This window comes from Mytilus trossulus, chromosome 2 (assembly GCF_036588685.1).
Source record: "Mytilus trossulus isolate FHL-02 chromosome 2, PNRI_Mtr1.1.1.hap1, whole genome shotgun sequence".
NCBI classification, from domain to species: domain Eukaryota; kingdom Metazoa; phylum Mollusca; class Bivalvia; order Mytilida; family Mytilidae; genus Mytilus; species Mytilus trossulus.
In genome coordinates, this window is record NC_086374.1 from 75,446,383 (window position 1) to 75,461,576 (window position 15,194).

Sequence of the window (15,194 nt, forward strand, 5' to 3'; positions counted from 1 at the left end):
TTTATAGAGTTTGGTTTAATTTGGAGCATCTACTTACATTACAAACTCCGCGAATCTTCAAGTTACCCCGATAACGAGGATCGAGAAAAACTCTTACCAACGTTTTCTCGTAAAATATTTATAATGATCTATTTTTGACCAGACTTTTAACTTTCCCTGTGTTTTTTTTTTAAACGGAGTAAATCTTAACATACACAAGAGGCTGTCATATTGACAGCAAACCGGATTTGTCTGCATAAGTATGATATTTTGCAAATTTGGGGGTACAGGACTAAATAAACAAAATTAATGACTTTTTGTAGGATTCAGAACTGAAAAGGCCAAGTATCATTTTTCGCTACAATTCGTTTACAATTCAACAACGATAAAAACTAAAATATCGAAAATCAAACATGACCTACTTTAGTCACAGGAAACAAATTTCTAAATACGAAAAGATTTTGTCAAAGTTATTGCACGGACAACGCTCTTAGTATCGCTTTTTGCTACTAAAGAATATTCGCTACTATGTTTCAAAATAACAAGCTTTCTAAAAAAAAACCTGCTTATTAATTGTTAGTGTATTAATATAAAAACTTAAAAAGCAGAAAAAAGTGAAAGTAAAGTGTGCTTGATTTCGAGATATAAGCCATTGCAAATCTGGCGGGAAATAATTTTCCCCAGACTTTTGCTACATTTAACATTATCAATCGTTTTCTTTTAAAAGAATTATGAAAAAATAACAGGATTTTAAAGTAATTTCAAAAATTGCTTTTTAAACTATACGAAATAATGAAAGGAAAAGTAGAGGTTAGCGTGGTTTTTTAATGGCACTACATGGATAAAACCAGAGGATTCCGACTATCCAGCAAAAATTCAAAAGCCATATCCTTAAAAGTCTTCAATTCAAAAACGATAAAAGCTAAAAATGTGAGAATCGAACTTGACCTTCATGAAGTCATGGGAAACAACATACATGTATTTAAATTTGAAAAGGTATTTAAAGCGTTTTTAAGTTTTTGCACGAACACGGTTTGACAGCCTGCCCGCTCGGCCACTCACCCGACGTAAATCACTAAATTAATAACCGATAATGCAATTTTAATCCTGCGTTCACACAGTGACGATTATTACTCAAGTTTGCGATCAGACAGAGCTTAGACATATGAAAAGTAAAAACAAAAACGGATTACTAGCCTCAATGATCTGGAATGTCCTATTATTGCCTGAACGCTTGCACTATACGTGCGTAATGCAGCTTTCACACAGTTCTGATGACGGCTCTCGTTTGAGATCAGACAGCACTGAGACACGAAAAAGTTAAAAAGTCGGTTTACTATCACCATTGATCTGGAATGTCCTAACGTAGACTTAACGAAGTCGTATACGTTCGTAACAGATTCCTACGGATTGGAAGTGGTCCGGAGAGGTTGACCAAGCAACCCGACAGTTAGGTGCGTCCCGTAACACTCGGGGAAAGTCAGTCCATTTTGTCTAGTCGAATAACAATATGTCGTGACAGATTCTGATGTATCGGATTAAAATCGAACAATGCTTTATATGAAATTGTATCTTTATTGGTAGAAATGTGTCTCAAAGTGTAATTATGGTTTTTGCGGGTTCACCTGTCTGATAGTATGAGAATAGCAGATGGTATTGCTACCATTTGATGTTCTATTTTGTAGAACATTATTAATCTTGTGCGTGTTCTTCTTTCTTGTAGGGTGGGTCAGTTTAGTGAGTTTATCATATCTGTCGGACTATGGATGTTATGGTACCTGTTACAGACATATCTGGCAGCTCGCCTTTGGACCATCTTGATTTTAGAGGTTTGTTCAACTGTGTGAGGGTCCCATACTGAACATGAATATGCCAGTTTAGGACGGACTAGTGCCAGATATGTCTGAGTTTTTATGTTTTGACATGATATTATTACGGTTCTTTTTTAAGAAGCCCAGAGATTTTTTGCCATTAGTTATGATGTTGTCTGTATGTTTTGACCATTTTAGGTTTGCTTGAAGTGTAATGCCCAGATATTTAGCTGAAGAGACAAGTTTGTGATTGTGGAGGATATAGTCACGTTTAAACGGGTTTTTCTTCTGCGATACTGTAAGGACTGTGCATTTGTCTGGATGGAAGGCCATCAACCAGTCTTGCTCCCACCTTGCTGCATCTAAACTAACTGTAGTGCATAACCGTCACTTTGTTGAGATTTGATGGTCTTGTAGATGGTACTGTCATCGGCAAACAGTCTGAGCTTACTGGATGATAGGTATTCTGGTAGGTCATTAATGTATACGAAGAATAATACTGGGCCCAGAACTGTTCCTTGAGGGACACCTGAGGTGACTGAAGCCAGGTTAGATGACTCTCCATCCAGGACAACTAAGAAGGCGGAGACCCAGTTTAAAGTTTCATTTTGGATACCGTAATAGTTTAATTTGTAGAGTAATCTTTATGAGGGACAAAGGCTTTATATAGAGTGTTGTTGTTATTTGCTGCAAGTTCTTGGATGAATGAAATGAGTTGTGTTTCACAAGATCTTTTTACTCAAACTTTCTGTGAATTGCTGATTTCAACCATATAAGCGGAAATGTGTCCATGGGACACAGAAAATGCACCAGCTTACATATAACGATATCAAGAGTCATAACCCAAGAATGGTAAAAGTGACGCACCATATGAGTATATACTCGTTTGGATATTAACGGGCCGGACCATATGAGTATTTGGACCATATAGGTATTTTTTTCGCATATGGTCCAAATACTCATATGGTCCGGAACATGTATACGTTTCATAAATTTGGTTGAGGCAAAATAAAATTCGAGAACGGAAACTTATTGTTGGGACGCACGTATACGTACATACACACGGACAAGGGTAACACTTAATCAGTGTCCTCTCCGCTGTAGCGGGTCATTTACAAAACATCAGACTTTTTTTAATGAAATTGTACATACCCGACCAATGTCCGACTATCTCTAAGATCCCTATGTCATCAAGTCGATCTGGTCTAGTCGTGATCAGAATGAGATCTAGTATATTAGATTTGGTCAAGCTTGTCGAGTTAAAATCGTGTAGGGATCGTAAATTGGTCGAAGTTATCAAATATTTATCAATCAAAGAGTCATGAAAGAGTCCAGAATGGTCGAGATAAGTTCGTGAACAGTCAGATAACAGTCGGGTAGAAGACGTTTACATGCCCGATCAAGAATTTTGTAACGCTTAGTCGTGGAAATTTGGACAATCGGGATCATCGAGTTGATCTAATCGACAGTGTGAACCTATTTTTACATACTAAAATGTATATCCAAATTACATTTAGCCTGAATTATCAGTTTACAATGCATGTGCTTGATAATATATTTCAGAATATCGTATGTATTTCAGTGTAGACGCCATCTAATTAACTATCGAGATGTACTCCGTAATCTGCCGATGGTCAAATAAACTGATATTAACATAAACATAAATAAGAATAGATCGGCGACTTCGTGCAAAAAGATTTTCTAGGTCTGCTTGATTTCATGTTATAGGTTAAAACCAACTGATAATAATCGTTTTTAAATGTAAAGAAATGTTTTTTTTGTGGAGTCAGTCAATGAAATGGGTCACCTTTGTTTCGCGTTTAATGTTGACATTCTTATCCTTTTAATGGCTGAACACGACTAGTTCATACATAACCAATATATAACTGATGGGTTAAATTAAAGGTCACATAAATGCCGATTCTATGAAGTCAAATTATTTACTTGCAAGTGAATAATTTACAAGGGATGTAATGTACGAGATTACATGTATCCTTTCAAAAAAGAGCCGGTGTCAATCACTCTATATATAACCTTTCTATAAAGCTGTGGACTGCTTCGCTTTACACTTATTCAATGTAGTATGTGTGCATATGGTTGTTGTATTGGAAATGAGGTATCTTTAGATATTGATTGATATAAAATGGAAGTCTTAGACTTGAAATATCAATTTTTGTATATATATATTAAGATGAAATTTTACACTGGCTGTTCAATGTTTAGTTGTTAATGTTTTTTGTGGAGTGTGGTTTTCTTGTTCTTTCACCTGGTTATTGTCTTGCGATTTTGATTGCTAGTTAAAAATATACAATTTATTTAGATTGATATGAATGTTTATGTAATATTAGATATATGTTAGTTGAAACATATTTATTTAAAGTGGATTGGGAAACAAGTTTAGCAACTTATATTAATCCCTTTCACTTTGCGTTTGGAAGTGATGCCTTGTAGCGGCATATTGATATATTAATATATTTAATTTCAGTGAAAATGATGTTGTTCTACTATAAAAGTGTGCGTTTATACACCGATCCTTTTGAAATTAGTTCACTTTACTTGTTGAAAATTAAAACATTTGCCAATGGACACGACTCTGGAGTTGTGCCTATATTGGCAGAAGTTATAAAATTCAAAATAAGCAAATAAACACGCATTAATAATTGATTTTTCAATATTGAATTTTAGTGTCAGTATATGCATAATAAAACGAACACGAATTAATGACATTTGATCGGATCTGAAACACACATAGTTAATTATCTGGCATTTGATGTTTTATCCTGAGACGAGAAAATTTAAGCCAATAGCTGTTGTTGTATCTCTGCAGCACCACAAAGCAACCAATCAGAATCTATATGTGATAATTGACTATTTCAAGATTGCGTGTTTATCGTCTGAAACTAAAGCTACGCACTGTGATGCAAAGTAAACATCGAATTATGATATTTTTCATAATCTATCGCGGTATCGCAACACAAGTCGATATAAAATATATCGATCAGTATGAAATAACGCAACAGGTCAATAGCAACAACACTAAAAAAAAGATACCTTACGCTTCCGTTAAATGTGAAAATTAATCAAAGAATTGAATAAAGTATATTTAATGACAGCTTATACCTTGATAAATTAAGAATTGTAACTGCAAATAAAGAGAAAATCTAAATTCCCATAGTGTGATATATGTTATTTTTGGTATAAAATCATTTTAGGGTGTTTTACTGGACGTCAACCAAACTGGTGCAACTTACCTGTATCACAAAGACAAACATTATGATACAGGCTTTGACACTGGTGACAAGTCTATACAATGTGGACGTCATAATGATGTTTTCAAGTTATGGTTAATGTGGAGATCAAAGGTAAATATTGCAAATGTGGATACAAAGTTTTCCATCCTCGAGGATACTTAACGATTGGGACATTGTTTTCAATGGTTGTTCCTATTTAAAAAAAATAATAAACTTTTGTATTTTTTCATCAAAGGAAGGGATATCAGAATTCGTCACAAGGAAATAACACATAGTACAACAAATCACAAACCACTTACACCCGACTAATCTTAAAAAAAGAAATAAAGAGAGCATTGTTTGCTAACACATACGATGCAAACGGCTAAGCTCGCACAGGTTTGATCATTTGTTTCTAACATACGCTTGCAAAGTTTACATAAACTTTGGCAAACTATGCACTCGTTAAAAATGCGTCTACAGTTTGTCCTTTGTTAGTACAAATGCTACATTTTGTTATAACTTAAACCTGATTAAACGATGTATTTGTTTCTACGTTTGCAAAACGTCTGTTTACCAACAACATTTGCATGCAATTTTGAAAGTTCAAATAGGGTTAATAAACACTGATTAAACGATGTATTACTTTCTGCTTTTTAGTCGCGTTTAAAAAACAAACAAGAAACGCCACACAACGTTTACAAAGTTTTGGTTAGAAAGAAATGCACTCAAAATGTAGATACAATGGGTGCGCATTAGTTTGTTTAAAAGATACTATGAACCTATTTGTACCATTATGTTTGTTATTGCGTAAGATAAAAACCGCAATTTTTATACGTGTGCATGTAAAACAAATTTCGTTGTAGAAGGGTCTAAAAACAGCACAAACAACATTTTCCGAAAGACCAAAAAAAAAGTGAAAAAGTATATTCAAACAAAACGCATTTGACTAACAGGTCGAACAACTGATGTTCTTTAACCCTGCTGACTGCCATTGGCGATTGCCAAATAAAATTGATCACAAGATGTAGCAAAATGGATCTTTATATAAATTTAATACTAAACAGAAAAAAATTAAACTTGTGGCCACGATGTTTTGCCACAAACATACGGTGTCAATTTTTTTTGGTACACCAGATCCGGATTTCGACAATAAATGTCTCTTCAGTGAAGTTAGGGATCGAAAAGGTATTTGGAAGGCCATATGAAAAGTACCCTCATTTTTAGATAAGACTCTTGAATTATAAGAGTCAATATAGGATGAACGGATCATATAAACCGGAGAGAATATATGATACAAGCTCAAACGAAAAAAATAGAAACGAGTCTAAATTGAAAACTACGTTCAAACCTATGATTGCGTTGGATAAAAATCGCAATTTTTATACGTGTGCATGCAAAACAAATTTTGTTGTAAAGGGTCTAAAAACAGCACAAACAACATTTTTCAAAAGACCAAAAAAAAAGTGAAAAAGTATATTTAAACAAAACGCATTTGACTAACAGTTCGAACAACTGATGTTCTTTAACCCTGCTGACTGCCATTGGCGATTGCCAAATAAAATTGATCACAAGATGTAACAAAATGGATCTTGATATAAATTTAATACTAAACAGACAAAAATTTAACTTGTGGCCACGATGTTTTGCCACAAACATACGGTGTCAATTTTTTTTGGTACACCAGATCCGGATTTCGACAATAAATGTCTCTTCAGTGAAGTTAGGGATCGAAAAGGTATTTGGAAGGCCATATGAAAAGTACCCTCATTTTTAGATAAGACTCTTGAATTATAAGAGTCAATATAGGATGAACGGATCATATAAACCGGAGAGAATATATGATACAAGCTCAAACGAAAAAAATAGAAACGAGTCTAAATTGAAAACTACGTTCAAACCTATGATTGCGTTGGATAAAAATCGCAATTTTTATACGTGTGCATGCAAAACAAATTTTGTTGTAAAGGGTCTAAAAACAGCACAAACAACATTTTTCAAAAGACCAAAAAAAAAGTGAAAAAGTATATTTAAACAAAACGCATTTGACTAACAGTTCGAACAACTGATGTTCTTTAACCCTGCTGACTGCCATTGGCGATTGCCAAATAAAATTGATCACAAGATGTAACAAAATGGATCTTGATATAAATTTAATACTAAACAGACAAAAATTTAACTTGTGGCCACGATGTTTTGCCACAAACATACGGTGTCAATTTTTTTTGGTACACCAGATCCGGATTTCGACAATAAATGTCTCTTCAGTGAAGTTAGGGATCGAAAAGGTATTTGGAAGGCCATATGAAAAGTACCCTCATTTTTAGATAAGACTCTTGAATTATAAGAGTCAATATAGGATGAACGGATCATATAAACCGGAGGGAATATATGATACAAGCTCAAACGAAAAAAATAGAAACGAGTCTAAATTGAAAACTACGTTCAAACCTATGATTGCGTTGGATAAAAATCGCAATTTTTATACGTGTGCATGCAAAACAAATTTTGTTGTAAAGGGTCTAAAAACAGCACAAACAACATTTTTCAAAAGACCAAAAAAAAAGTGAAAAAGTATATTTAAACAAAACGCATTTGACTAACAGTTCGAACAACTGATGTTCTTTAACCCTGCTGACTGCCATTGGCGATTGCCAAATAAAATTGATCACAAGATGTAACAAAATGGATCTTGATATAAATTTAATACTAAACAGACAAAAATTTAACTTGTGGCCACGATGTTATGCCACAAACATACGGTGTCAATATTCTTTTAGTACACCAGATCCGGATTTCGACAATAAATGTCTCTTCAGTGATGTTAGGGATCGAAACGGTATTTGGAAGGCCATATAAAAAGTACCCTCATTTTTAGATAAGACTCTTAAATATATATAAGAGATCCCAGGTGATCGTGTGGTCTAGCGGGACGGCTGCAGTGCAGGCGATTTGGTGTCATGATATCGTGTAACAAACTTTTTAACATTTAGGTGAATCTCCTTTTAGTCTTTGTTAAATTTGCACTTTCCAAAAGTATGTGCAACATTTATCTTTATTTCAAATAACGAAATAATTGACATGAGTTAAGTTTTTCATCTTGTCCAGTACTATAGAAAAAAAATCACATAATGTTTCATTGCATATTATAGCCTTTTTAAAGGAATTTATTAGTGTATAAACTTAACCAATTTCAATCACCAACAAACAACTGTCCGAATGACTTTTGTGATATGTTTGCGAGTGACTTGGTTCAGTTTATACACCCAAAATTCCTGTAAAAAGGCGTTTTATCCTTATAATTCTTAAATATGAAATAAGGAATTTATTTTTCCCCAGACGTAAATTGTATATGTGTGTCATTTAATTGGCCTTGCGCATGAATATATTTGTTGGTTACCGCAAAAATAGGTACTCCATGAAATTGGTTTTCTGATTTAAATTAACTACAAAAACTCGTTTTTATCATTCAAAATGAAAATTTTGTGTTTATTATTTAATTTAACGATTAATGCGAAGTGAAAGTAAATATTCTTTTCAAGCGGATTGACGTTATTTTCAAAGAAATGCTTCTAGATATGCCTTTACTACACCCTGATCCATAAACTTTCATCTGTTTCATTGCATATTGTTGTGAGATTTCTTTACCCTATGAAGTGTTGGTGTTTGATATGAAATCCATTATAGTAAATACTTTTGCGAGTGCAATCAATCATAATTTGTATAAATATAAAACAAACAAAAATAAGATGTGGTATGATTGCCAATGAGACAAATCTCCACAAGAGACAAAATGACACAGAACTTAACAACAATAGGTCATCGTACGGCCTTCAACAATGAACAAATCCCATACCGAATAGTCACTATAAGCATGTCACAATCAACCGAGTTCTGATAGAGCCCATTCTTTGAATTTTCAAGTATAGTTTTTGTTTTGATGTGCCTTTCACGTGTATGCTTATATCAAAACGAAGATGTCTGTTACATGATAGTATGAAGTGTTCTAGATCTTCATCTGCCATATACAATCTTCAATTCACCTTAGATAAAATGGTAAATATATACATTTAACAAATACATTTATTTATGGGGAAAAAATTATAAAATTAAAAACTACAATGATGTAAAGTATGTGACCTATTGGAATTTTTATAACAAGAATAAAAAGTGATTTGAAACATTTTAAGTTGTCTAGCAGCTTTCAGATTTAGCTAGCTTTAAAACCAGGGTTTACCGTTTTGATTTTTTTCGGAGTTCAGTATTTTTGTGATTTTACTTCTTTTCTATTTATCCATCTGAAGGAACTTTTCAAGACAAAGACGTTGTTATCACAAAAACTAAAAACAACATATTGATTCTGACTGAGGCTATTTGTTTAGCCGAAATATTAGTCAAAACGATTTAATAACACCATCTTCATATATTACCATTTTATATTGTACCGTTGCGCAAATCTTTAGACTTTTATATTTTCCATATTCGTGCAATAGTTATCGTCTATTCTAGACCATCCGCTACATTTAAAATTGCTAGCTGGTCCTTTCGTAGACTTTTATACATATTATCATACATCGAATTCCAGCGCTCCACGAATTTACTTCCTTCCCTAAGTAGGGTACACAAAAGCAGAACCTAATGCTAGTAAATTAAAACCCTTTTGTCAAAACTTTTCACATTCCTGGTCAGGCATCTAGTCTGGGTCACGGTTTCAGTCCAAAGTCCGGTTCCGGACTATCACCTGGTCCGGGGGCCGTGTCGACGAAGCTATCCTATAACTAGAACCTGTCTAAGCATGGTCTGATGACAAGCCTTAGTTCTTAGGTCGGGTTAACGAAAGTCTCCTAATAATATATTTCCTAATTTTACATAGGTGTCTTAGAATAGTCCTAAAAGTCACGATGTATTAAAACGAAATAAAAACAACAAATATGGCATAAACTCAATAGTAAAAATATTTATACAATATCAAACTACTAAAGTTGATACTAGAATTAAACTACTTAAACAAAATATTTTTTTCAATATTTGTTTATGATTCAATTGGGTTACATTATTTTAAATTTGTATACACATTTGGCCAAATATAATACTTCCAGATATATATGATCAACAAAGAGCGTTTCAGCATTTATGAACAGTTATTTGTTTATAAGAACAAATATATTTTTTTATGAATATATATACACATGGAAAAAAGTATTGCAACACCTTGATTTTTGAAAACTTGAAAAATCAGCCTCTTTCTTTGGATGAAATATAATAAAATATGTGTTTAATATTATCGAAACATAGTTTATGATAACGTTGGCATTGAAACGAACAAAAAATGTGTATTAAAAAAATGATTTATATAACCACAATTTTAATACCAAACTGGAGTGTTTTTTGTACCAAAAAATGCATTTTACAACTTTTACTGTAGTCGAACTTTACAATGTCAGACATTTCAAAATTAATTCTTAGATGACTGTTCACATCATGGTTGATCGTTATACGTCAAAGAATATGAATATGTACTTTGTGCGCAGCCTCCATTCAAACGGATAACCGCATCTAAACGTCTTCTGATTCCTGCCATAAATCGATTAATTTGTTGCTAAGGTAGCAGCAACCATTTCTGATGATAGTCCGGCGGCTTTGTAAAAAATTGTGCACATCCTGTTACAAGCATGAAATTTGGCATAGACCTTCCTCAACTATTACTCTTTTAATTCAGATAGGGAGGCATTTGAAAAAAATGTCTCACTTCCGGTAAAATCCAAAATGGCGGACGTTATACTTAAATCAGCCCAATATCGAAGGCTAGCGTGTAAAAATGTCCTATTATCATGCTACTATCATTATATTTGGTGCAGACCTTTGTGTTTTACTACTTTTGGATAAATTAAATAGATTAGATGTCTTCAGAAACCCCACTTCCGGTTAAAATCCAATATGGCGGACTTTGTATTTAAATAAGCTTATTTTTTAGGGAGGGTAATTGAAATGTGTTTTAACGTATTGCTACTATAATTACATTGTGTATGAACCTTTCTTTGGTGCTTCTGATGGAGACAATGTATAAGACATCTGTCTTAAAAACCCTTACTTCCGGAAGTATCCAAAATGGCGGACAGAGAAATATCAATTTTTTATTCAAATTTTCAACTTTTTTCAAAATGTAAAGAAAATGATTTTATTTTGTGCTGGTCATTAAACTTTTGGCTTTAAGTTATCCCCAAAACCACTTATTCTAGCATGTTGTTAATGCTAAGATATAAAGTTGACACTTCCGGTTAAAAATATGACGTAAATTTTAAAGATGAGTCCTCAATCTATTTCTTCGATGTAGAGTTTTGGAAAGATTGATTTTAACAAAATAAAATCACTATAGTACTAAAAACTATTTAAAACTACTTCTATTTGGCCAAGAATACATGCTTATTCACAGTCACCACCACATGCACACAAGGCAGTACACGGGAGATCCGATTTTACACATTAAAAATAACCGCGGCATCCTTTCTTACATCCATAATGTACAAACTTCTGAAAAAATTATGAGGTCTCAGAAAGAGTTTTTATTAAAAGGGACCCTCTTTGTCCCTTCACAAACCATTAGTGACAAGACTAGGTAGCATAAGAGTCAATCCAAAGCTCGTCTCACTAAACACCTGCATTAGTATATTACACGTTTTACATGCTTGAAAAGACTAGAACAAGTCGTGGGAATAGCCTCACTTAAAATGAGATTTCCCTTTTGTGCAAAAATTGACTTTCTTGCTTCGTTAATCATGTTAGATCTGATAAGTTTGTGCGATCTTACAGTACAACCCCGGTGATTTAGGCTAATCAATCATCGCTCTTTATGTTAAAGTAACATCTTCAAATACCATCAATGTCTCCAACGAAGTTTTTTTTTCCTTTTCAAGCAAAGAGAGAACAGTATCACAACCCGTCATAAGGTATTGGTCAGAAATAAAAGTGTGTGATCACTCATTGCCTAGTGCATTTGAAAGGCCATTGATAGATATTCATCCAAAGATTTTTGCCTCCCCAAATACAATCAATAGTTCGTCTGCCCCTTTGTCCCGGAATAGCGAAATACTGGTAGTTTTAAAGCTGCTAAAAGAAGCAAGGGCAACATTTAGGGGAAAGGGAATACACAGACGAACCCAGGATTAAAAACATCCTCAAAGATGGGAAAGTTTTCTGAGAGATGACGACAGTAAGAAAGAACTTTTAAGTTTTCATTCACAGGAGCTTGCTCAATACAATTTTGAGTACAAGGTAGTTGAAGCAACAAATGCTCAGGATGTTTAGTGTTATCCACCACTTGATGATGTTTCAAGTTTAGCACCATGTTTACACGAAGAGACTGACACTAGAATCAAGATAGATGTGTCTGATGCAGTGAAACATAGACTTAACTGAGTCATGACTCAAACAGTCGATACTGATGTCATTGCTTCGCTATTCCGTGACATAGGGCAGACAAACTTTGGTTTGCATTTAGAAGGGGAAAAGTATAAGATACTCAATCAATGACCTTTCAAATGCACTAGGCATTAAAAGATAACACGTTCGCTGGAAAAGGAACTGCGTTGGTGACATTGATGGAGTTTGGAGATGTGACTATAGCATTTAGAATGATGATTGACCAGCCAACATCACCATATGGATTTGATGTTTAATGTCATTGAAAACGATACGTGGTTTTGTTGGAAGATAAAAAAGAGAAAAGAAACAGATTAGGTTAACAAGGCAAGAAAATATGTGTTTTTGCAGAATTTATTAAGATGTGAGAAACAATACCACAGTCTTTGTAAATGTTGGAAATCAGCTCTCCGATTGAGAATTGCGGCCTACTGAGTATGCTGATTGGGTATTATGTCCTTACCTAAATAAAATACCTTGAAACTGAAATATGAGTGGATGAAGTCTTGGATGCGTATGGTAGTTATAGCAACAAATGGTCAGGATATTCTATCTTATCCACCACGTAATGTATTTCAAGTTAAGCACCAAGTTCACATTTAGAGGCAGACACTAAAATCATGGTGCATGTGTCTGATGCAGTGAAACACGCACTTAAACGAGTCATGATTCGAACAGTCGTTAATGATGATGTTGTCACTACTGTTTCGCTATTCCGTGACATAGGGGTGGACGTTGTGTTTGGGAGGGCAAAAGACTTTGGATTAATATCTATCAATGGCCTTTCAAATGCACTAGGTAATGAGTGATCTGATTGATCTGAAACACTTATTGTTATCCATGTCTTTACCTGTTGTGATATGGTTCTCTCTTTGCTTGAAAGGGGGTAAAAGACTATGTGGGAGACATTGATTGCATTTGAAGATGTGACTTTAACAAAAAGAATGATGATTAATCAGACTAAATCACCGGGGTTTTACTGTAAGATAGCACAAACTTAGCAGAGGGGTATAACATGTTTACGAAGCAAGAAAATAACTATTTGCGCAACAGGGACGGCTTTTCGATGCTATTCCCTCAACTTGGTCTAGTCTTTTCTAGCATGTAAATAATGCAATATACTTAGGCAGGTGTTTAGGGAGACGAGCTTGGGATTGGCTCTTATGCTACCCACTCCAGGCGGGGACAAAGAGGATAACTTTTGAAAAACTCTTTTTGAGGCCTCATCATTTTGTCAAAGCTTATACATTGTGGATGTAAGAAAGGATTCCGCGGTCATTTTTAATGTGGAAAATCGGGTATCCCGTGCACTGCGATGTGTTCATGTCATGGTGACTGTGAATAAACATGTATTCTTGGCCAAATAGTAATAATTTTAAATAATTTTTAGTACTATTATAGTGATTTTATTTTGTTTTAATCAATCTATCCAAAACTCTAAATCGAAAAAATAGATTGGGGACTCATCTTTGAAATTTACGTCATATTTTTAACCGGAAGTTTCAACTTTATATCTAAATATTTACAACATGCTAGAATAAGTGGTTTTTAGGATAACTTTAAGCCAAAAGTTTAATGACCAGCACAAAATAAAATCATTTCTTTACATATTGAAAAAAAATGAAAATTTGAATAAAAAATTGATATTTCTCTGTCCGCCATTTTGGATATAACCGGAAGAAAGGGTTTTAAAGACATATGTCTTATGCATTGTATCCATCAGAAACACCAAAGAAAGGTTCATACACAATGTAATGATAGTAGCAATACGTTAAAACACATTTCAATTACCCTCCCTAAAAAATAAGCTTATTTAAGTACAATGTCAGCCATATTGGATTTTAACCGGAAGTGGGGTTTCTGAAGACATATAATCTATTTAATTTATCCAAAAGTAGTAAAAAACAAAGGTCTGCACCAAATATTATGATAGTAGCATGATAATAACACATTTTTACACGCTAGCCTTCGATATTGGGCTGATTTTAGTATGACGTCCGCCATTTTGGATTTTACCGAAAGTGAGACATTTTTTTCAAATGCCTCCCTATCTGAAATAAAAGAGTAATAGTTGAGGAAGGTCTATGCCAAATTTCATGCTTGTAACAGGATGTGCACAATTCGTCTGAAATATGCTTGTAGCCGCCGGACTAGAAGGGCATTGTTTATTTCATGATGTGTTTGAACTGGGGTGTCCTTTCGCGCACTTTCCGCCCAATTGTGTCCCAAATGTGCTCGATATGGTTGAAATCCGGGCTACGATCGTGCCAAGGAAGATGAACCGAATTCCATTTGAACATTGGATCTTCCTCCACGATGCTTATTTCCAACTTTGGCGAGCTCTGCACTACATTGGATACGGAAAACTGTGTGTCTGTTTGTTAGCAAAGGTCTCCGAAATGGTCTTATCGCACGATAACCAGTAGCGATGAGTCGATCTCGAACAGTTCTTGTTAAAAGGCTTATAGTGAAATGGTGATGACCAACAATACGTGCAGTTTTTACAGCGACATCCCTGCTTCCCTTATGCTGATAATCTGCCATCTTGCTGCAGTTAGGAGTTCTCAAGGACCCATTATAAGTTGTCAATCATATAACTTTAAAAATTTGGTTATTTAAAGGGTTGAAAACAATGAGGATAAAACAAGCTGTTTACGGGTACAGTAGCTGCATGTGCAGATAAAAAATTATCGAGTCGATATTTATTGATTAAACTCAGGTGATACTTAAAAAATGATTAACTAGTTCTATTTTA

The 15,194-nt window shown here is 34.1% G+C and overlaps 1 protein-coding gene across 3 annotated transcripts in view; it reads left to right on the forward strand.

The window, feature by feature from the left end:
* The window catches only part of LOC134708025 (glutamate decarboxylase 1-like), a 154,005-nt gene that overhangs the window by 78,650 nt on the left and 60,161 nt on the right, over positions 1 to 15,194 (forward strand). For all 3 annotated transcript variants that reach the window (XM_063568267.1, XM_063568266.1, XM_063568265.1), the window contains exon 11: positions 5,003 to 5,152. In XM_063568267.1, the coding sequence (XP_063424337.1) occupies positions 5,003 to 5,152 (150 nt within the window). The remainder of the gene's footprint in view (positions 1 to 5,002; positions 5,153 to 15,194) is intronic.